The sequence below is a fragment of the Leptodactylus fuscus genome, chromosome 1 (genome assembly GCF_031893055.1).
Source record: "Leptodactylus fuscus isolate aLepFus1 chromosome 1, aLepFus1.hap2, whole genome shotgun sequence".
Taxonomy (NCBI): domain Eukaryota; kingdom Metazoa; phylum Chordata; class Amphibia; order Anura; family Leptodactylidae; genus Leptodactylus; species Leptodactylus fuscus.
The window spans coordinates 141190634-141215539 of NC_134265.1; the positions used below are offsets into that span (position 1 = coordinate 141190634).

At 38.7% G+C, this 24906-nt stretch overlaps 1 protein-coding gene across 5 annotated transcripts in view; it reads left to right on the forward strand.

Annotated features, from left to right (window-relative positions):
* The window catches only part of CDC14B (cell division cycle 14B), a 78379-nt gene extending 58732 nt beyond the window's left edge, over positions 1-19647 (forward strand). For 2 of the 5 annotated variants that reach the window (XM_075277750.1, XM_075277768.1), the window contains exons 8-15: positions 486-573; positions 1386-1616; positions 1852-1990; positions 3562-3724; positions 4441-4559; positions 15547-15654; positions 17684-17743; positions 18094-19647. In XM_075277750.1, the coding sequence (XP_075133851.1) occupies positions 486-573; positions 1386-1616; positions 1852-1990; positions 3562-3724; positions 4441-4559; positions 15547-15654; positions 17684-17743; positions 18094-18130 (945 nt within the window). In that variant the 3' untranslated portion in view covers positions 18131-19647. The remainder of the gene's footprint in view (positions 1-485; positions 574-1385; positions 1617-1851; positions 1991-3561; positions 3725-4440; positions 4560-15546; positions 15655-17683; positions 17744-18093) is intronic. The other 3 variants (XM_075277760.1, XM_075277778.1, XM_075277788.1) reach the window with 2 other exon arrangements.
* The last annotated feature ends 5259 nt before the right edge of the window (positions 19648-24906 follow it).

Here is a 24906-nt window from a genome sequence, read left to right on the forward strand (position 1 = left end):
AATGCCATCGGCGGGAAAGGGTTAACTTCAAATACTTCTGTCCCAAAGTCACTATGTCACGTTTCTCACAACACCGTATAGCAGCTCTAATACAAATTAGCTTCAACACAAAAGTCTCACGTATTCTCTGAATTTTAGCAAAAACAAGATACAAAGTTACATTTCATATCCCATACCTTATACACAGTACGAAAACCTTATCCATGCCTTTATATACCCACTTCTACAATCACCGCAGACGAAGTCGCGGGTACCAGCTAGTATGGTATAAAGTGCCCTTTTCAGTACCACTGTGCCAACACCAGCCAGTCGCAGCAGGATAGATTCTGTGGAGGAAATCAGGGCACTTGTACAACAGAGACAAAATGTGAGTTTTGGAGGTGAGGTTTCAGTAAATGTTTTTCATGGATCCTGGTTTTCCTAGTAATTGTTTGATCATAAGAACACTGTTCGTTGTTAATTTTCTATTTTTATATTTTTTTCAGAGAGCTGAAAATGGAGATTTCAACTGGATAATTCCACAGAAATTTCTAGCTTTCAGTGGACCTCATCAAAAAAGTAAAATGGAAAATGGTATGTAGTTGTTGGCTACTTGTTTTATTATGCTTCGTAGGGTCCCTTTTTTTTTCCTTCTAGTTTTTCTAGCACTTAGAAAAAGACCTGGGACCTGTTTTAACCTGTTCAACACATAGATATCTTTTTCTTCTGTTGTGACAACAGTAGTGTGTTGAAGTACTCTGGGAGATATTCACTAATGCTTGTGAACACACCAGTATTCCTTTTCTGTGTAAGGGGGCGTTCACACTAGCGTTGGTGTCTGACAGCTAGTGTCCGATGCTAATGTCTGTGGAAGATTTTTAGCATCGGTCACTAGCTGTGTCCGTTTGCAATTTGCATGATTTTAAATGGGACATCATGTAGTGTCAATGAGTTTCCTTAAGTGTCCGTTTGCAAAGATGTTTGATTTTTCAAGCGGACAGCTAAATCCTACATTGTGTTGCTAGAATACCAAACAATCTTGCTCTGCCCCCTCATCCTTGTGCTCCAGCTGAGTGCTTTTCACTGGTGTATGTATAAGGTATGTGGCACAATGCCAGTGTGAACTTAACTTTAGTGTGTTTTGTATGCATTTTTTAATACATAAACAAGGTTAAATTCTATAAGTGCATACAGTTCTTCTAGTTGTTCAATGCAGATGAAAGATTTAGCATAAGCTCTACAGATGCCTATAATAGGGCACCGAACAATGTTTTTATTTTAAAAATTTGCACAAAGGAGGTTAAAAATATTTTATAAAATAAATTATATCCAGGATAAACATCAGTACACTGTGAAATTGATCAAACATACACTTGATAATAATTGTATGAGTTCTTCTCATCTAGGGTACCCTCATCATTCACCAGAAGCTTACTTCCCCTACTTCAAAGAACAAAATGTTTCGACAGTCGTTCGCCTTAATAAGAAGATGTACGATGCCAAGCGATTTACAGATGCTGGCTTTGAGCATTATGACTTGTTCTTTGTTGATGGAAGCACCCCAAGTGACTCCATAGTGAAGAAGTTCCTGAACATTTGTGAAAATGCAGAAGGCGGTATTGCTGTACATTGCAAAGGTGTGTACTAGTGCTCTAGTCTTCTAGACTTCCTCTTCCTCTATATTGTGTATTGGCACATTTGGACCTTGAGAAATGTTTTCCAATGCAATGCCTTTCCATATGGTTTCTTTAGTGAGACTGCTGATTAAAAGATGTTTGTAGTCAATTATAGTAAAGAAAAAAGACAGTTTAGTTATGCAATTTTAGAGGACTATTTTTTTTGACCGTTCTGGTTTGTATGTTCCCTTTTCAGCTGGTCTGGGAAGGACAGGTACGCTGATAGCATGTTACTTAATGAAGCATTACAGAATGACTGCAGCGGAATCCATCGCTTGGCTCCGAATATGTAGACCTGGCTCGGTGATTGGACCTCAGCAGCAGTTTTTGGTTGAGTAAGTTCTGCCAGTGGAATACATATGTTTATTTAACCAGTATTTTTATGGGAGGTAAAGGACTAGTTAGTGCCCATTATCATGGGGGGTAGGGGGCAAAACAAGATTACTATTTATGCTGGAGAAAGCTGTCTTATCTTAGGACCATTTTCTGGCGCTTGCTTCTTTGTCATGTCATGTCTTATTTAGAGATGAGCGAATACTATTCGAAACGGCAGTTTCGCATACCACGCTCCCATAGGAATGAATGGGAGAGGCTGGCGTCGGCTGCATCCATTTATTCCTATGGAGTGAGGTATTTGAAACGGCAGTTTCGAATACTATTCACTCATCTCTAGTCTTATTCATTGATTTTAGCAGGGTGAAAAAGGTAAAATCATAAAAGCCCCAAAAGCTGTTCTGCACTAGGATGCAGCATAAACTTAGCATAACGTAGCAGCTAATATCAATGTGATTTATTAAGAGTGGTGCATTATGTCCTGGTTTTAATATTAATTCCACCAACACCATGTCTTTGCATCTATCAGTAGGTGCTACTTCATTGATTCCGGCACAGTTGAAATTTTCTTTGTCTAGCCCCCACCATTCCCAAACCATCACTTTATATCTGTAGTCCTGGGCTGGAGTGGATGGTCTGGGACCACGCATCTGTGTATATAGCCTAGAGAGCATATTGGGTGCTGAAATTTAACTGCACTGATTGTTTGGGAATGGCAGGTGCTAGAGAAAATATAATTCTAACTGCACTAGAATCATTGGAGCAGAGACTATTAAAGGTTGAAAGAGGGGGTGAAAGGTCCTCTTTACTGTGCTGGTAGTGGAGGCATCAGAATTAGGAGGGCCTGGCTTAAATGATTAAGAAATCCGGCATAAATGACGGGTGATATATATACACTAGCTACAAGCTGGCATACATTTTCCCTCCAGATGCACAGCTGCGGGGACAAAGAAGATTGCAGTGCCAGCACCATAAAAGGTGCAGATAAATAAGTAGTTAGATGGCCGATAGCTGTCAAAGCTTTGAATAAATCAACTTTTTTAATGAAATGAAGAAACTCTAATAGATTTCACAGAATAATACATTTCCTGCCCATCCTTTTCCCTCCTAATCTGGAATTGAAATCTGTGCATAAAGGGAGTCTGCCAACAGTACCCAGCATAACAACCCCTACCCACATATAGATAGGATAGGGTGACCTGAATTAAATGGTGTTTTCCCTTTGTGAATTTGTATTTTTTTTTTTTTTTTTTAATTTCAATCTAGGTTTCTAATTCTCTATAAAGTCCTGTATGATTGGACTGATATATCTAAATGTGAGGGTGAGCCATGTCTGTTGAAAGATTAAGTACACTTGAATCTTTGTATCCCATTAATTCAGCTATAAGTTGATGTGCTTTCTACATAATTTTTATTATAAGCGATCTTTTGCCGCATTGCCTGCAAACAAAAGCACTATTTTTTTTTTATATTTTTTAAATTACTGTTTATTATTGACTACACTTAAAAGTAGTCATTTTACATAATGGTGAGATGATCTGTAATCTATCTATATGTAATTTTTTTCCTTCAGCAAGCAAATGAGTCTATGGAATGAAGGTGACATCTATCGAAAAAAGAGGAGAGATCAAGAAAATGGCAACAAAGCAGCAGTGACCTTTATTCTCTCTGGGGTGGATGATATTTCACTTCGGGATGACCTGGGCACAGCTTCGGGGAAAGAAGACATTGAACTAGTAAGTCTACAGAAAGAATCCACAAGTTAGGCTAGTCTTACACGACCGTATTGAATGTACAGTCCGCAAGTTGGTCGGCAACATAGACTCCGCAGACGCAGAGTTCTATGGGCGAGTCCCTGCAGTGCCGCAATTCACGACCATTACGGACATGTTGTATAAATTGCGGACCACAGTTGCGGCCCGGCCACACCACTGATAAAATATCCAGTGGTGTAAGAGGCCGCATTGAGTATAATGTGTCCGCAAATGGTCTGCAATTGAAAACCCTGAATTGTGGACTTACATTACGGCCGTGTAGGACCAGCCTTAAACTTCATGATGCCTTCGACACCCATATATTCTTATAGTAATAGGATTTGTGTAAGATATTCTTCCCTAAATGCTTCATTCACTCCCTTTGCTGCTTTTAACAGCCACGATTTGTCCTGTTACATGCAGATTCACTGCTGCTGTATATAGAGTAGGCAGACCAAAGCTTTCTATGTGTTTTTTCTAACTGTTTGTGATTAGTTTTCTCTGACTTGGCTGGCTTTGTCTAGGAAACGTGTGTTTTGTGCCAAAAACTAGTTTCTGTCCTTTAGAGTGCGCTTTCTAATGTAAAAATCCTCTAAAAGAGTCATCTGAAATGGTTTGCATGATGCATTTTCACAGCTGTTCTACGACTATTCAGTCATTCTGTTGCTTTAACTTTCTTTAATTTCTTCCCCCTACAGTATAGTGATGATGATGACGATGATGAAGACGATGAGGCCATCAGTGTGACACAGGGGGATAAACTCAGAGTCTTAAAAAGTAGGAGACAGACAAGGACGTCATCGGCAGCTCCACTGTCGTAAGTAAATCTTTATGAATTCACTCAGGATGTAGGGGACTAAAATCCAAACCAGATAGACTCAGGTATATGGCAGTTTCCCATGACTGAATGCAAACTTGAAAGGAATCGATCACTCACATTCTACACCGAGTAGCAAAACAAAAAGGGTTGTCTGCTTTATACATTTTCTTTTTTTCTTTTTTTTTTTCTTCTTCTGGTGTTTGTGTGTGTGGGGACAGGAAGTCAGTTTCTTCATTCATTTCTATGAGAGCCTTGATGTGAGTTTCATAGGAATAAATGAAAAAACTGACTTCCTGTCCAGACGTGACAAGCTGAGACAGTTGGGGATTCTTATTGCTGGTCACATGACACGGGTGTGGACCAGAAAAGAGTGAATTACTAACAAATACAGCCACTGGTAAAAAAAAAAAAAAATGGCCTGCACTACAATTCACATCATGTGCCTTTCTCACAGACCAGAGAATAATAATTTTTAAAAGTAATAAATACTATAAAATGTATTTAAAGTGTAACGAAATTTGGGGAAAAAATTTGATTTTTCTGGCAGGATATATGACATATGTAAATTTTAGAATTATACTTTTATTAGCAAATTTTGTTGGCATTTTTTCACTTTCCCTTGTTTCTGTATTGAGAACTGTTCCTGCTTCTCACTGAATGTTACTGTGTACTGGAGTATGGGGTTGTGTAATATGTAGAGAAAATAAGGGTACGGGAGGATCACTTCAAACAGTTAGGGTGAATTCACACTGAGTAAACGCTAGCTTATTCTGAACGTAAAACACGTTCAGAATAAGCGGCGTCTAAAGCAGCTCCATTCATCTCTATGGGAGCCGGCATACGAGCGCTCCCCATAGAAATGAATGGGCTGCTTCTTTCACTCCGTGCAGTCCCATTGAAGTGAATGGGGAGTGCCGGCGTATACGGTAAGCTCTGCTCATGCCGGAGCGTACACGCCGGCACTCCCCATTCACTTCAATGGGACTGCACGGAGTGAAAGAAGCAGCCCATTCATTTCTATGGGGAGCGCTCGTATCCCCGCTCCCATAGAAATGAATGGAGCTGCTTTAGACGCCGCTTAATCTGAACGTGTTTTACGTTCAGAATAAGCTAGCGTTTACTCAGTGTGAATGCACCCTTATATCGCAGACATTATAACACATATAAACTTGCTTTGCTATCTATATTGTTTACAGAATTATTACTGCTTGTAAACAGTACGAATTAGGATACTTATATTCAGCTAATAATATCAATGACATAATCTGAAAATATAAGAACCTCATATTTAATATGACACCAAAAGCAAGATTGTATGTTTTTATATCACCGGAGATATAACGGTTTGTTTGAAGTGATCCTCTCCCACCCTTTTTTTCCCTCTGCATACAGTATTACACAGCCATGTACTACATACACAGTAACACTCGGCGATCTGCATGAACAGCTCTCAATGCTAAAGCAAGGCAAAGAATGAAAAGAAAAATACAGGATTTCACAGAAAGGATCCAAAATATATTCATAGGAATGACACATACTGCCAGAAATCAAAAGTTGTGCGAAAGTTTAGACACGCTTTAACAATGATCTCCTAACTGGATTAGAATTGTTCTACACTCCTGAGCAGTTTTACTCATTGCTTGTTTCTGCAACTAAATATCTTTTGTACTTGAATGTTATACAGGATATGAATGCACTTTGCTTAAAAACTACCAGTTAGACTCTGTTCACATTCATTTTGATTCTGAAGAATCCCATCAGCCTTTTAGGTTTTAACTTGTAGTATTTTGCTTTTTTAGTGTTTGACCATACGGAATAGAACCGCATACTATGCAGTTATGGCAGTGGAAAGTGAATGTTCTAGAATCATGAAACCATTATGAATAGAGCCTTAATTTTTAGTCTTCAATTTTCTGATGTGTTTCCGGGGTTAACAATATTTACTAGACTGATGTTGAGTAGTGTGAGGTTAAAGTTTAGGGCACTAAATGCTTCCTGAATCTAAGCGAGGAATAGATCCTTGCATCTTCGTAGATCCCTGTCCTTATTTTGCAGTAGTTGTATTAAAGGTGTTGTCTGATCTAAATAGACATTTCTAATCTAAGCTAAACATGTGACCATTCCAAGCGTATTTTCCGATTTTTCCAGTGACGTTCCGTTTCCGGAAGGGGGAAAACAAAGCGTCACCTATACTAACCTTGTACTTGCTGAAGAATCTTTTCCTATAACTCTAGTGTGTTAATCCTCCCAGAAATTTATCAGGTAATTGATAACTGGTTATTACTTTTTGCCAGTATATTAGTATCCAACTGTAAGCACGTGCCCAATTGATAATAGTAACAATACAGTTGTCAATTTCTTTATACCGTATACAAACACATGTATTAGGACACCGATACATTAACCACTTCAGTACCGGGCCAATTTGTGGTCCAGGACCAGACACATTTTAGGTTTATTTTGTATGTGCAGTTTTGAGATCTGTAAAATTTTTCTCGTATGTCTTAGTCAACTAATTTTTGCGTCTTTTTTAGGGGACACATAGGGCTTTATTTTTATGTTATTTTTATTTTCAAATGTGTTTAAATTTTTTTTATATCCAGGAAAATATAAACCAAATAGGAGGGAAATTGTGTCTGGTTTTCAATGTATAATTTTTTTTTTATTTAATAACACAAAGTGTCACTGAAAAACTTTATAATATAGTTTTTCCTCTCCGTTACGGTAATTTTTATTTTGTATGGTGTCGTCGGGGGTGGGGCTATAACCTTTAATAACGGTGTTTTATTAGCGTATTATTTATTTTTTATTTTATTTACATTTTTTTTCAAACGTTTTTATTATATTTTTATTTTATTTTTTTTTCCAGATTGTGTCCCCATAAGGTGATAAGAGACCTTTGGGGACATCTGATCACTTTTTTTTTTTTTTGTACTTGAGGCTGATTTCTCCTATAACTGGAGCTGCTACATTTAACCTCAGTTACAGGAGGAATACAGACTCCTGCACACTGTATACACAGTATGCAGAGCTGATCTGGGGTACTGTAGGACCCAGCAGCTCTGGCAGGACACTGCTCCCGGCAGATCACGTGTCTGCCGGGTCAGAGGGCAGCTGATTTATGGCTGCGTCCATAGCCGTGTATACAGCGCTCATTGAGCGCTGTATACACAGCGATTGAGAAGGCAGGGGAGGTAATAAATCTTCCCTGTCTTCTCTCTGGGAGCTCCGGCTGAAGTTACAGCCGGCTCCTAGTGAAAGCAGCTACACGATCTTGTGCAGCTGCTGTGTTCTAACTTGGACGTACAGGTACGTCCTGGCAGAACTAGACAACCACTATCCGGACGTATATAGTCTATGGGTGGTCCGGAAGTGGTTAAAGGGGTTGTCCAGCATTGGAAAACATGGCTGATTCCTTCTTCCTATGATGTGGCCATGTTGTCTCAGTCCCATTCAAAATTCATGGGTATTAAATATGGAGTTGGTTCCTCTCTTGCAACAAAAACCGCGTCTGCTCTTTTGGGAAGGCTTTCTAAAAGTTCTTTGATTCTGTGGGAATTTTGGCCACTTCACACAGAAGAACATTTGTAAGGTCATATGCTGATTTTGCATGAGAGGCCCAGACTCGCAAGCTCAGTTCTAGTTCATCTCAGGTATTCAATGAGGTTGGGGTCAGGGCTTTGTATGGGCAAGTGAAGGACCTTCCTTGCACTGGGGCACAGTCATACTGAAATTTAAAAAAAAAAAAAATGGCCTTCCCCCAAACAGTTTCCACAAAGTTGACTGCATAAAATTGTCCAAAATGTCTTAATATGCTGAAACATTGATTTCCCTTCACTGGGACTAAGAGACCGTAGTCCAAAGCCTAAAATAACGTATTGTCCCTCACCAGACTTTACAGTTGGCACAGTGCAGCCAGGCAGGCAATGTCTTCCTGGCATTTGCAAAACCCAAACTGATCCAACAAACTTCCAGATAGAGAAACCAGACACGTCAGTCCACAGACCATGTTTCTACTTCTCCAGAGCACAGTGATGGTGTGATTTACAACAAGCTATACGGTATTTGGCATTCGTCATGTAAGTCTTGCAGCTGCTCAACAATAGACATTCATGCTGTGATACTCCCAGTACATAGTTTTTGTGCTGATGTTAATGCCACAGGAGATTGGAAACTGCGCAGTCATCAGAGCATTGGCGACTTTTATGTATAATGTGCCTCAGCATTCGATGACTCGCTCTCTCACTTTACGTGGCATGCCACTTCGCTTTCTGTGGTTCTTAACCCCTTCCCGACACCTGCCGTACTGTTACGGCAGATGGCAGCTCTGCTGCAGAGCAGTTGCCGTAGCTACCGGGTCTCCGCTGTAATATCCGTTCTATTTTTGGGAATATCTAAATTTCACAAACTGACCTTGTCACACTGGGGGGGGGGGGGGAAATGGATCTTCCTAAAGAGCTCAATTAGAGTTAGAGTACGTCAGAGGAACACATCCAGTTTGTATCAGAGTGTATAAATCTGTATTTCTTATTCACCTTCTCTCCCCATAGGTTTTTTTTAAGGGGTGTTGGTTTGGTTAATATTGTTCTTTGCTTTTTCTCACAAATGTGCTGCTGTATTTCTATATTCACTCGAGCATGGTCCATTGACAGAGGATGCTGCATGACCTCTGGAGCCTGTGATCTATCATATGACACTGCCGTTGTGTGTCTGCTGTTGCCTGCCAAACCCTGCTTCTCCATTTGCCTTTTTGCTCATCTTTTCCCCTTCTTTTAGATGGGCCCTAGCTATGCTGTTCTCTGCATTTTGTGCCATAGTCACCTGGTGGATTGTATGTGGCTCCCCTCTACCCTTCGTGCTAATCTGTCTTGATGGTTTAAGAACATTATAGCTGTCAGGACCATGGCACTTGGCCAGTGTAAGTGTCTCGTGTTCTGTGTTTTGTGTGTAAGTGGATGGGTTATGTCTGCTGATTTTTACCCTGGTTTGTTGCGTTCTGCCGCCAGATTTCTATTTCATGACCAATGTATTCTGCTTAAATCACTGCCACTTTAACTACAGATAAAAAAGCATGAACTGCACAAAAAGGTTTGAGAAAATTCTAATAATTCTATTAGTCTGCTTTCTCCTCCCAGCTGTAGTGTTGAAGTCATTTGAAAAATGTGCCTGTATATTCTATATTGCTTAAAACCTTTCCTAGCTACAATATGGGTGCAACCTTTAAGTGAATAGGTGTATACTGTAGGTTGACATATGTATTTAATATGCCCTGTAGAGTGTATTACAGGAGTGTAAAGTGATAATGTATCTCTAGAATATGCTGTCACAATCAGATTTAGTGTTTGTCTACCCACTGGTACCCCACCTCCAAGAGGATGCAATGCTAGGATAAGTGGTCCCTGTGCTGTATTTCAGTGCAGGAAGAACAGCATGGACCAGTTTGTACAACTGGGTTACCAGGAGCGCTGCTCTACAGGGAAAAGCAATGATCAGTTCATAGTCCCTTTATTCAGAGGATCTGTAAGGTACCCAAAGGCCAATAAGTAGTAAAAAATACTTGCTAGAATTCTCTGTAATACCCCGTACAGGAAAAACATGGACCATATAGCTGCGTGAGCGCTACAGCCTGTGGTATGGATGGGTTTTTTTTTTGTTTTTTTTTTGTTTTGTTTTAAATACATGGTTTTGAATGTTCGCCTTTCAATCTTTCATCTTCTCTCATTTCTCCTGCTACATCTCCTTTCCCTTAAATTGCATGATAAAGACATGGATATTTTACATTTCATGTAATTAAAAAAAAAAAGAAGAAAAAAAAAAAGCACTCCAAGAATATTTATTAATTGGTCCATTACCAACATGAATATTTTGTGTTCTTTTGTGGATTGTGAGTTCTCATGAGACACTTAAAACGTAAGTAAGCAGTTGTGAAAAAGAACTGCCTCTATATAGTGCAGCTATCACTTATATAAAGTATACTATAACATTTATCTTCACCTTTGGATTTATTTTAAAAATGTGATTATGCTTTTGCCCCTTCTTTAAAGTAGGGGTTAGAAGAAGCTGTCAATTTAAACTACTCTAACTCTGCAGGTGCTAGAGCTGTGATCTGGGTCTTGTTTTAAAGCCAAGAATGCCTGTAGCCCTTCTAAATTTTGAGAGATGTCTGGTTAAAGTGGTGCCGCATGTATGTGCAGCTTACACTTCAACCAGTATACATAGAGACCCATTATAGTTAATGGGTCCACAGTGCTTCGTATGTGACTGCTATTTTAGCGGTTCGCTTATCAGAAGGACCAGAACATCAGAAAGGTGTTTCACAGATAAAAAGTAAAAATGGGACTCCCCCATTGTTAATGGAAAAAATAAATACACAATTGATATTTCCATGTAATAACCCCTAAAATAAAATGAGTATGTTATATATTCTACATGATAGATATCATAAACCTTAAAATTCAAGTGGCAGAATTGTTTTCTGTTCATCTCTCCTCTTAACAAAGTACTAAAACCATCAACAAGTCTTATGCACCCACAAAATACAAGGTCTTGTACAACTACAATGAAATATAATGTAATAAGTTCTGAAAGATGAAACGCAGAGAGAGAAAATGTTGCTGGTTTAAAAAGTGCCTCCAGTTAAAAAACATAACCTAAATTAATATTACAGGTGAAAATAAGAAACTTGGTAAATCTTCTTTAAGGCAGTTACTTTCTCCATATTAGTCTATTAAGAGGGGAGGGTTATTTAAACAAACACTCAAATGATTGCTGCTGTCACAATCTGCTGTTTCTTTCTTTTAACACTGCTAGGTTGTAGATAAGAAGCTGACCGTGCATAAATGAGACAATAAATAAATTAACCAGTCAGCAGCAGAATTCTGCTCAACCCTTCCCTGCTCCATAGAGTTGTATGTGTGCGGTTGAATACAGAGACTGATATATTGTGAGCAAGCGTAAGGAGCAGGAGAACAGCTTAATAACTGTAATGCATCTTATTAAGGAGATTGGTTTCCTTCACCAAAGTTTCTTTATAGCCACATGTACTAATCATTTATGAAAAGTTGCTTAGAAGTGGAGGTTCCCTTTAAGGCTAAATGTGTGTCACTAAAGGATTACAATGTAGGTAAGACACCATGGTTATGTGCCAGTTATATTTATTTGATCTACAAAATCTGCAATAAAAGGGACATTTTTGGGAAGGTGTCTGCAGGAGATTGAGAGTCTTTATAGGAATGCATAGGGAGACTAGCTTAGGTCCACTGTAAAATTCAGTCTTATATGATACAGCAGAAGACCAGAGTACTCAGCCAGATGACTTGTGTTACTGTATGTACATTGCTAGCAGACCAAAGGAAAAAGCTATATGGGAGTGCTACTTTAATTATGAAATGTTGTTCAAACGAGACTCAGAATTTTATACCACATCTAAAACCATACTTATTTCACATGCATACTGTTTACTAAAAGTCCTGGGTTAAAGGAAAGCAACGATCACTGAAGCTCAGGAGATAAAACATGGCTGACATGCAGGTAGGTCAGGCACCTGTCTAGGTAGACATTAAATGGTTTTGTCATATCTGCTTTTCATGGACATCTAGAACACTGCAGCTTCTTTATTTATATTTGGTTTGCACGCTGTTAATATTATAAACTCTACTTTTATTAGCAGTATTTTTTTTACTATTACTCAAGAGAACTGGATGGATCCACCAATAACTCAGGCATTGGAAAGAACAGAAACTATGCTTCAGCTAATTTTGTGTTTTTAAGCAAAACATTATGGCTTTCTTCTAGAAAGCCTAAATGACTAATTCACCTAGGGTTTCAATTTATAGAATACCGTAGTAGGCAAATTCATAAAAGGAGTTTTCCTATTAACACTTATTTTCTATCCTCAGGATTAGAAAATAATTGTTGTCTGATCACTGGGAGTCTGATTGCTGCAACGCCCTTTTGATCATGTTATTTCTGTCAATCCCATAAAAGTTTAAAGGGGTTGTCCCATCTCACTGTTTCAGCAGTTTGCCTGTTGTTTCTTCTCCTCACTTCTTGTATTCCGCCCCCTCTCTTGGTGAAGGGGACACTGAGGTATCACAATACTTATGCAGATCAGATAATATGCATAGGTTTGTAGAGAACTGACTGAAGTGTTATCTGTGTGTTTACATAGAACAATAACAGACTTGGCTTTCAGCAAAATGCAATTAACTGAACTAATTATCCTGCTGTAGATAACAATGAGAGCAGTGTTTGACACTGTTTCACAAATCCATGGTTATAGCAATGATGTGTAAACAATGGGAGGAATAAGTTCACATAGCAGGCAAACAAAGCAGCATTTCTAAAGCAATATATTTAGAAAAAGTCTTCAATTTACATAAGTTAACAGTATTGATAGGATCCTTGAGATTGGACATCCCCTTTAATGGAGTGTATTCTGGTGGCCAAGCATCCAACATCTGAATGGGAGTTATCTGAAATCATACAGCTGGACCGCTATAAGCCGTCCGGCTCTATATACTGTCTTTAGAACAGCTAATCATGTTGGGTCCCACTGATCACATATGCAATGACCTATCCTCAGGGTTAGTTCATTGATTTAACCCCTTTAAGATTTCTGTCAAGTAAAATTCCTTTGATAGTTTTGTTTTTTTTTTAACCCAGTGTTTTCCAACTTATGTGAGTCTCCTTTTCAGTGACCACCGAAAAATTGGCAGATGAAAAAAAAAAATCTGACTTTTTAATCGGCCAGTTCCAATTTAGAAGAACAGATACCGACAGATCTCATTATAGTCAATGGGGTTAATCAGGCACTGGTGTCTGGATATTTTAGTGGTCCGTGTATCCTTTGTTCTGGTCCCCTGACATAGGGGCGCAATGTAAACCTAGCATCAGCTTAAACTTTTTTGCCACTTCTGTGCTTATCTTATCTGGATCCATTTCTAAGCAATAATGTCTGCTTTTGTTTTAATTATTCTACTCCTTAGATTGTGTATTTGGCTTTGGAATTTCATGATTTTCTTGACGGCAAGATAGCACTTTCACACAAAAATTCCCACAATCAGTACAATTAGTTTTGGTGTCTGATATGCTAATTTTGGATCTTTATTGTCATCTAGGTTGTCTTAGGAAGGAGCAGGCAAGGGGGTGTAATTCTGACTTCTCTGACACTGTTCATTTAGAGATGGACAGGTCAGAATTCGGAATCACGCCCCTTTCATCTGCTCTGACCCAAGACTACCCACTTCACAGTAAAGAGTCTAATTATCATATCTGGTACTAAATGCTCAGGAATGGTGAGGTTTAGAGAAAATATCCCAAGTGCACCGAATCAGTACAGCAGCACCAGATCAAGAATCCAAAGAACAGGACTTGATCTTCTTAATAAGCGGAACTCTTAGGAAAACTTGTAGATAATGAACAGTCACTCGGTAGTTTACGTTGGTGCCCAGAAAAGGCTTCTCACGGCCAACTTATACAATAAATGAAATTTCCGGCACTCTGAGAGTATGCTTCCAAAATGTAACTTAATCCCGACAAATATACAAACGTTTCGGTCCAAATTAAAGACCTTCTTCAGTGTGTCTGTAAAATTATACAAAATGTACAACATATAATACACATACAATATTCAGTCCAAAATTAATGTACAAAAAAATAAACCATAAAACAAAACATACAACACTATAATATGATGCAATGCTAGCATGTATACAATTAATGGCTATGGTGTATGAAATCACAATGGGATAGTGTAACATATGGGGGTATACTGATAATGCATAGCCAGAAACAGCTCCCGCTTGGTTAATAAAGAAACCAATGCAACAGGGAAGGTATAAACCACAATTAAACCATGTGCATAATGAAAATTGGTACAAGGTTAAACCAGAAACAAGTATAAGGGTAAGTAGAACAAATACATTTGTAAATTAGAGGATGGGTGCCCAGCTTGCTAGACAATAATAGGTAACCTAATACAATGTAGTAAATATCCTATACAATCTTACCGGTAGTAGAAAGAAGAATAGGAAGCCAAAATAAATGGGATGTGGAGTCCAATTAGAGGAGTGTAAACCAGCTACTAGAAGAGAGCGTCTATTTATGGGGGTAACTGCGCTGTAAGAGCCGTCAGACCGGGAGCCCCGCCCCTAAAGGGGCGTGGCCCCAAGTCCAAGCGCCCCCCCAACATCAAAGATAGGTATATGGGGAACAATTAAGGAACATTGGTGGTGTACAGTGGTGAAGAAGTATGTGCCGTTCATCAGTAGCGCTCCAGGAGTCTGTATAGGTGAAGAGAAGCTCACTTCTGGTTCGCGATCGTGCATCACGCTCGCAATGTGCCGCTGTAGTGAGCTGACAGCTGGCACTTGAAAGGCATGGAACGAAGTGTAGTGGAAGAAAATAGGAGTAATGGGGGAGAATCTGAAAGGAGAGAGATAGGGGGGAACATAAAAGGGATGAATAAGAGGAAGATTAAAGCGAAGAGGCTGCATTCCACTGGATGGAGGTGCGATTGGATTTTCCAATCGATTATGAATCTTTGGGAGGACGTAAAAAACGGGTATTATGGGATGTTTTTTCAAGAGAAATTCATGCGTTTTGCTATCAATAATGTTTCGGTCAAGAAACATATCTATAGTCGTCCTGATCTTAGCTGCTATGGAGGTGGTTGGGTTGTCAGATAATTTACGGTAAACCTTAGTATCAGCCAGTTGTGTATGAGTTTCTTTAACATATGTTGTACATTTTGTATAATTTTACAGACACACTGAAGAAGGTCTTAGGAAAACTTGTAAACCTTGCAACCACAAAGAAATATCAAGTCCACTATGCAGGTGGATAATAACATGTAAAGTTTATTCTACATGTGGCCTGCCAACCTCCCTAAGTCAGACATGTGATGCTTATGTTTGGTCATTGCGTACTGATGTGTTGTTCAGTGCAGACCACATCAATGTATTCTGTTTTGAACTCTTTCCAGAGTAATTCTGCAGTCCAGTGTGCAGTATCCCAAGTCAGATTTATCTGAGAGTTCATGCACTACAAAAAGGACAACTAGGTCTTCTGCAGGAGGCAACACATTGAGAGGGTAAGCTTGTACCTCCATTACCCAGTGTGCATCCTTTCTTGCATTTAAGACTTCTTTTTATTATGGAGACCTGGTTCATATATATGATTTTATGTACGGTATATGACCATGAAGTTAGATGTGTCTTTGTCATAGTTTGGCTTTTTTTTTTTTTTTTTTGATAACCCTTTATGTAGTTATGGGAGGCCATTCCAAATTGAACAGCCTCCTAAGCCAGAAATGTATTAGATTCCATGGGACTTCCTTATGAACACCAACGTTTTTTTAGTTATAGATATCTATATTACAAAAGCCTGAAGATCATATGTAATCTTAAGGAAGGCACTGGAAGTAGCATTCTAGGATTTGCGTTTGTATTGAAATGTTTAAATGCTGCAAGAGCTGGTGGGAGTCAGACCCCCACTGATCAGATATTGGCCTGTCCTGAGGGTAGGCAATCTATACAAACAAAAATCCTGGAAACCCCTTTAATAAGTTATCCTATGTATAATCAAACATATACTATTAAAGTTTCCCAGTTTAAAAGGCATTCTATCATTGGGGAAATTCATTTTTAACTAAGCATATATTTGCATAGCCTTTAGAAAGGCTATTCCAGATATACCTTTTATTTGTTAATCCCCTCAGTCATTTTTGAATTACTTTTACTGATATGCTAATTAGCCAGTAATGCGCATCGGAAGTTCACTGAGCACTGTCTGCTGTGTGTACACAGGGAGAGGTGAGAGCAGGGAGTCTGCCGCCGATGATGATGACGACGACTTATCAACCAACCTCCCTGCTCTCACCTCTCCCTGTGCATACACAGCAGACAGTGCTCACTGAACGTCATTGCTGGCTGATTAGTATATCAATAAAATCAGACTAATTTAAAAAACGGCTGAGGGGATTAACAAATGAAAGGTACGTGTGGAATAACCTTTCTAAAGGCTATGCAAATATATGCTTAGTTAAAAATGAATTTTCCCAATGATAGAACTCCTTTAATGTATACTGAAGGGCTCAGCAGAAGGAGCTGAGCAGCTGCCTATACAGGGTTGTGGGCAAAGATCCAGTACAACTTGTAAATTATCCATTGAACTCTCTAATCTTTCTATAGTACTTTTACGTTGAGCAGCCTCTCCTCCGTGATGCTGTATGCAAAGATAGGAGCACCTCCTCAGTGAGTCTTTTTGCCCAGTATTGTGTAGCCCTCTGCTTAGCTCCTCCTGCTCTAGAACTTGTTGCCTGCAGATTCCATGTGACAGGTTCTCTTTCAAAGGCCTAAGAGTGTTCACCAATATATGAGTTGGAGTTAATCAGTTTCAGACAAGCTTATTCAGTAAGTGAAATATGGATTGTATGTCGGCTGTATATCCTGGACTGCACACTGAGGTTGTTTGTTAAAATCCTTGAAAAGACTATGGGGTAGATTTACTAGATTCCACTTTGTGGTGTAAAATAGTTGCAGGCCTAGGGTTTGTGACTCTCAAACAGCATTTTTGACAAAAATGCCGTTTTGTATATCACCTTCGACTCTTCCCACAATGGGAGTAAGCTGTGTTGAGGCCATCACTTGCACCATATTCATCATTTATGGACATGCTTTGGTGTAAATGATGTCTGACATCTATGCAAGGTAAGAGCTGGCATAGATTTCTGTAGGGGACTGTAGGGATATAGGTTGGACTTGATGGACTAATGTCTTTATCCAACCTCATCTACTATGTAACATGACCTCTAGTTCTTAATGGGTCACTGTCTGAGGTCCGTTTGTAAATAAATTGTACATATTGATCTTACCATTTATGTGGGATCCACTGTTGTATCACATTATGGGAAATGCAACAGATGTACGTTTCTATTTCACAGACTGAATATACCCACCTAAAATGGTTTGGGCTAAGTTCACATCCACATTGGAGGTCCCATCGATTATGTGATGGTGCCTCATGCCTTTATCTCTAATCATTGCTCTTCTAATTCCTCTTAACATGAAGCCTCTTGCTTGTTTCATTACTTGTTACCATTCTTTCTACTTTCCCCACAGCGTGATTCCTGAGCGGAAGAAAAGGATTGCTTTGCATCAAATGCGCTTAATGAAATTATGGTACTCCCCGGGCTCTGCTGCTCTTTGCCTGCAAAATGTGCTTGACCGGCTCTTTCAGTCCTATTAAAGCTTCCTCAATGTATCGCTTTCGCACTAATACAGCACTCCTTGATTTATCAGCAAAAACCCATCTGTCTTGGCTGCTTTCATTTGATCCTTTTTGTGTTTGCTTCACCAGTGTGTTGGTTTGGTGTGTGTGTTTGTGTGTGTATTACTTTATCTTTTTGTTTTATGTTATTAGATACTTCTTGATGTGCTATTTTTCGTTTATTTTCACATTGTATTGAATTGCAGGCTTTTTTTTTCTTTTTTTGCATTAATTTTTTCTTTTTTTTTTTTCTTTTAAACAGCCACACTGTTCCACGAACTCGGACGGTGTTACGGTAAATAGATTGAGGTTGACTGGAACACAAGGACTGCATCTCGAGAGAATATGAAGAAGTATGTACAAGAAGATGGACTTCTCAAAATAAATCCTCAATCTGGCTTTATACCACCTTCCAAAAACAAACAAACAGAATCTTTGTTTTGCAGTCTTCAGTTTGCCTCCCCACCAACAGGAAGGGAAAAAAAATCCATATAGGTGGTCTCACACACTGTAGGTTACATTTGGCACCTGGGTGCTGAGGCAGTCTAGTGCATGCAGCAGATGATGCCAATGTGGCATGCACATTGTGATGGCAATCATTTCATAAGGACTGGGCACTACACTTCCAGGTGTATACCAATAACCTACGTGCTATAAGACATCTCAGTAAGAATTCATGCAACACATTCCATTCTCCTCACATAATGATATTTTCCTTGTTTTAAAAGGAGACTTTCTATAGAAATTTGTGTATATAGAATATTCTATATCTGATGTGTAACTGGGATACTTTATAACTCAATACCAAAGGGTTTCATTCCCACAGTCGCTGTGGAAGACAGAAGATGGCTGGACCAGGCCTCCTTACAGGAATATATCGGGAAACATTGTAGTTCATGTATAGCTTGGTATGCTAAGCTGCTCGCCCATGAGAATGAGCTTTTACGAAGAGTCTGGAGCGTCTATTCTACTACGTGGATATCTTTGTATTTCATCATTTTTTATTTTTTTTTTTTTTACCCCTTCACTGTTTTAGAGAGGTAATGTCTAAAATGAAGAAGTTGGAGTAATTTTGGGGCAAAATATTCTTTTGTACAATATTTTTTTTAAATTTTTTTTTACATTTATTTCCTTTTTCTTTGACAAGAATGTAATAATCATTGTGATACTGATATACTAGATTTAAAGCAAATCTGTCACACTGAAAATGTCGTACAATCTGCAGACAGCAAATACTTGTCATGTCTCTGCTGAGTCTGCTCAGACAGCCATCTCCATAGGGCTAATCATGGAGTAGGACTGCCCACAGGACTCCTAAGCCCTAAGAGAAGATCAGAGATGTAAATACACAAATGACCAGTTATACTGAATCTATATATCAGTAGTCTGCTCCGTTCCTCCTGTTTCTTACAGGTTGTACTGCATTTTCTACATGATCGGTTCCCTATTGGAGTCTAGTGAATGTGCTGGGTGTAGTATCTAATAAGGGAACTGATAAAGTCTGATCACTTTACTATGGTATTCTCTTACCCTCTCTAACAAAACTAAATACCTTAGAAAAAACCCCAGTTTATAATATTCAGGCCCTGAAAATCTGAAATTGTATAGACAGTGACTATAATACAGCTACAGTTTAGCATCCATATTGTGGTGGAATGTGGATGCAATAAAGACATTTATATAGCACTTTACCTTGAAATTAAGGTATGCAAAATATTCTTCCCATGTAGAGCACCTAGGTCTCAATTCAGGGAAGTCTTTTGCCAAATCTCCTCTAATGAAAGCCTGTTATACACAGTAATTCTACTTCGTTACATGGTGTCTAATATTAATAGAACTGATTTTCCATACTTAACATGTGAAATTCTATTCCCAAAAAAGGGATGAGTTGGTAGCATGTTAGGGTATGTTCACACAGTTTTTTTTGTTTGTTTTTTTTTTTTTACTTCAATGGTAGCTGCTCGCTTTTTTTTTTCCCACTAGCTAGTAGCGAAAAAAAGAAGCGAGATGCCCTATTTTGCCATGGATTCTGCAGCTTGAGACGCTCCTGTTTCGACCCATTCATTTGGGTCTAATCAGGAGCGGGATGCCGCGACGGAATGCTGATGCTGCATCAGGATCCCGCGACGGAATGCTGATGCTGCATCGGGATCCCGTTGTGACTGGTTGCGCGGAATGTTCACAAGGTAGAAAAGGCAACCTTGTCCTCCATGTGAACATACCCTTATAAAGCAGGAGGAGCTAAGCAGCTTGAATATGTATCATTTTGTTGGGGGAAAAAAACATTTCTGTGCATCTTGTATGTTATATTTCTGCTGATTCCTGGTTGAAGATATTGTATAATTAGATACATCACTTGCTGCATATTTACTTTCCTAGGATTCAAGCCACTGGCTTTTTTTCTTGAAGATAAGGAACTTTATTACTACTTTTTGACCATGGCTGCCATTTATTAAGAAGTCTGACACTGAAAAATAGGAGTTTGATTCTTAATTTTTGGCTGACTCCACAGCCCTGCTTAGGAGTTCAGTGGGTGGTCCTACTTGAGGATCGCCAGCTTCCCCAGTATTAGTGTATACAGAGATAGTGGTCAGTAGCCATGTAGGCAACCATACTCTGTGACTAAGTCCTGAATAAGAAAATATTAAAATGTATAAATGACAAGTTGTTGTAAATTACAGATGTATTAGCGTCAACCAGAAGTTCTACAATTGGTTAAACTGCTAGAGTGTGATGTCTTATCATAGAAGACAACAAAAACCAATGAAGTGGATCAGTTTAGTCATGTGTGTAATCACTAAATTAACCAAAGTAGGCACATGTAGCCACTCACTGGCCACGGATCCCCATGTACACAGTACATGACCACTGAAGCCAGTGATTATTTACTTTCCTGCTCACGTACTTTATGTATGCATGTGACTACTGCAGCCAAAGATCAATAGGGGACTGAAGAGGGGAGATTACATTTTTACTTCCTCACATTTCTGCTCAGTCAAGCTTTTGTCAGTCCTGGGCACATCTTTTTAATATAAGACCCATCTGGGTTTTGGCAGTGTTAGTTTGTGCGTATTGGAATGTGAAGGTTGGTGACTTGAGGAGAGAACAGGTGATGTAGCCAAAAGTGTAGAAATGTGATTTCCCTTGTGTGAGATAATGTAGTTCTCCAGTATATGCCCTGAACTGTAGAATTGTGAGCGGTGTTCTAACCCCAGTCAGCCTAATGGAGATGGAGCGCTTCTCGATTACAGCCAATGTTACTAGAAATGTACTGCATAGATCTTCAAGCCAAGCACAAAGAAAATGTGGCCCATGCAACTGCAATACTACAAAGCACAAGCCCTTAAAGGGGTTGTCCCATTGAAGGCACTTAATCCCTATACTACAAATGGGGAGAAGTGTCAGATGGGAGTAGCCAATATCAATCCCAGAATATATGGCTGTGACAAAAGAAAAGACAAGGTGAACTATTATAGATGGTCATGTATGTTAGGTGGGCATGCATATTGGGACTCTAGTAGAAGGGACTAACAAAAAAAAAAACCAAAAAACATTGGGCCACATTTATTATACCTTGTATGCCAAAACTGGCAAATAAGACATAAAGTCGCAATTTTGCACAAAAAATTGGCACTGAAAAGGCATTTGTTGAGGGAGAGGCCATTGACTCCACCAGAATTATCATTTCTGCCCAAAATCATGTGCAACATGAATCATTTCCCCTCTAGTGCATGGACTGATAGCGGCTTGTGCCTAGTCATAAGTGAGGCACGCCCTCCGCCAACCTTGGGGATATACCAGTCTTCATCAAACTACAATTAGGGTATTTCTCAAATGAAGGAAGGAATTCTTAGCGCCCAGAATTGTTTATACCCAAAGTGGATGGTAACGATAACTTATCAAGGTTTCCATTTTTGTATTTGGTTGAAATGTCATAACTATATTTTCCTAGTAATTTTGTTCTGTTCCCATTGAAATGTTTTGGAGGTGGAATTTGGTGCTTTTGTATTTGCCTCAAAATCTCCAAATTCCTGTGTGTGAACTGCTCCTAAAGGAATGGACAAGACTGCAAGCGAGTACCAGTGTACTGTAAACCATTGGCAAATGCGCATAGTGTTTATATTAAACTGTAATTATAGTGAATGATCACTCTGTACATAGGCACATAATACCAAAAAAAAAAAAATTATAGAATCTCATTAATTCCTGGTTGTATTTTTTTTTTTTTTTCTTTAATGATGAAATGATGATTGAATGCCCAAGAGATACTCAGGGATGTGGCAATGAAAAGTTAAAAAAAAAAAAAAATGTAAAAGCTGTCCATATTGGGCTACGTTCACATTTTTGTATTTGTTCTGCACCTGATCAAAATTGTAGAAATCATGTAGAACAGAGGGCCGGGAATCAGTACCCAATATATTGCATCATGGCGGGAATTTGTCACTTATATGAAATCAGTCATAAGGAGGTAAAGAACCGTATTCTAGTCCTGAGCAACTTGCAGGTGCCAAATGAAGACTGATGCACTTTGACATTGGTTTGAGTTTAACAGAAATGAATAGGATCCATAATTTTTATTTAAAACCTGTGCCAACAAAAAGTATGAACTTCGTCTCCTGTACATGGACTGCTCACAAAATACATCATCTATTGAACTGGATGGGAATGGCGCATGGAATAGCACCTTTACCCGTACCCTCCATTATGACTGAGATGCGTCAGTGTCTGTGCCTTTTTCTGTTGACTCGTCATTTCAGAATGTTTTTGATTTTTAGTAAATTGTATATTTGTAATCCTATTTTTTTAAACCGAAGTGAACTACTGAGAGGTTGATATTTTCAAGAGGGTATTTTTACTGAAAAAAAATTAAGCTGTTGCGAAGTTCACTGTTTAATATGCTATGTATAAAAACTCTGGATTACATAAGTGTTTTTATACAGTCCCTCAAATACTTGTAAATATATGATTCAGCAAAATAAACTAATTCATTCTTTCTACCTACAATTGTTATTTTATGTCATTTAGGCTAGCTGTTCTATTGCATACATCAGGATTTGTGTTTTGGGTGGTTTACATCTGTGTTGGAGTCTCCGTACAAGACTCTGCTTAAAACTGGCGGAGCAAAAAGTCCTGCAAGAAGGACTCTTCTCTCCACCAGTTTCAGTATAAAACCAGGCATAGTCCGTAGGGTCCGCAGGTCACCCCTTTAACCTTTTCACTGCCAAGGGTCTCTGAAAATTGCTCTGGCTACTGGAGGTGCAAAATTTCCACATTTTTGAGATGGACAAATCAAACCTAAATTGCAACATTAAAAAAGCATCCAACCCCCCCCCCCCCATACCTATATATTTTCTTAAAGTAGACACCTGCAGCATTGTCAGAATGCCACTTGGTACTGTATACGAACAGGCACCTTCATGCAATTTTGATTTAAAGTGAATGTTTTATGAAAAAATGCAAATAAATGTATATTAGTTGTTAAAAGCGGAAACCAAACAAAAAATTAAATGCACCAAACCTCCTAAAAAATAAGAGTTCAACATGTGCAGAGTTCACACATATCACTATGGCCTGAACCCGCATGCACGTGTCTTCAGAAAATCGCTAAAACTGGAAGGAACAAAATTCTGCTTTGAAGCTGGAAATGTTAAAAAAAAAAAAAAGTATCATCCTATAAAATGTAGGGATTACAAACCATGAAAAGTGAACCCCTAAACCCTATATATTTTTTGAAAGTATACAACCTGAAGATTACAAATGTCTTAATGGGTCATCGATAGCCACATCCACCTTCATGCAACTTTGCGACCAACACAAATAATTTTTTGAAAAAATATGCTAAAACACATATTTGCACCTAAAACTCATGTTCGATCTCACATTCATATACAAAATATTTTTAAAATAATAGCTTATGATGTATATAATGTGTATATATACTATATGTTCCGCAAACATCTACACAACTACAACAAGAGCTTGGACTCCCAAAAACACGAATACAGAAGACAAGCAGGATTTTGCTGCTGTTCACTAATTTGTTAAAAAGCTATACTGCACCTACCAAACTGTGACTGTGATACCAAAATCTAACTTTTTTCAGAGTACACAGCATACCGTATATAAAAACACAATTTAATAGTTTATATATAACCACCTTCATTCAACTTTGCCGCAAACAGAGATTGCTAGCAAAAATTGCGCAAAAATTCAAATTTGCCACTAAAGTGCGGCTCAAGAAATCCCTTTCTGCAAACATAATGTACTTTCCATAAAACTGCAATATGTGAGGAGTTCATACATACCACACATGTATATATTTACAGGGGCGGGTGTTAAAGAATCGCCAAAATCGCAGAATTGCGCCATCCCATTTTGTGCATGCAAATTAAATAGGACTTTACATAAAAATGTTATTTTCCATCCCCCTATAATAATTTTAGCAATCTATACGTTCATCTCTAGTGATAATCGTTATTACTATTATTTTAGTGTGTAACGGACATCACTAGAGACGTATTTTACTGTAGAAAGCTCAGGTATAGACAGGACAGGGATTGGGTGAAATGTAAACTTTATTTGCGACTTTATGTATATGTTGTGTAAGTGTTTGGTGCGACTTTTTTTTTTGGCTCTGCGACCTGGACAATGGTAAACGTCTGGGTCACAGCGCCAACAAACTTCCTGGTTATGTTCAGGAGGTATAACATAAGAATACCCCACTAGTAAAGCTCAGGGGGGGAATTACATTATACCTGTATGTGACAATCAGAGACAAATGTATAGTATGTTCTCTGATTGGCAGGAGAAGGGTTAATAGGGACAATAGAGTCCCTGCCACCCCCCTCCTGATGTCACATACAAGTTATGCAGAGAGTCAGTATGTTTCACTGTCTCTCTCTCTCTGCTGCACTGCTCCGTGTCCCTCTTCCTTTCTTGTTAGATCGCAAATTGCTTGCTTAGACAGGAGGGGGGGACACTTTGGAGCTCTATATCTTTGGACTGCATCAACATATCTTGATGCTTTCAATTGCATTTTAAAGAGGAGAATCTCATCTTTAAAATTATATCAAGA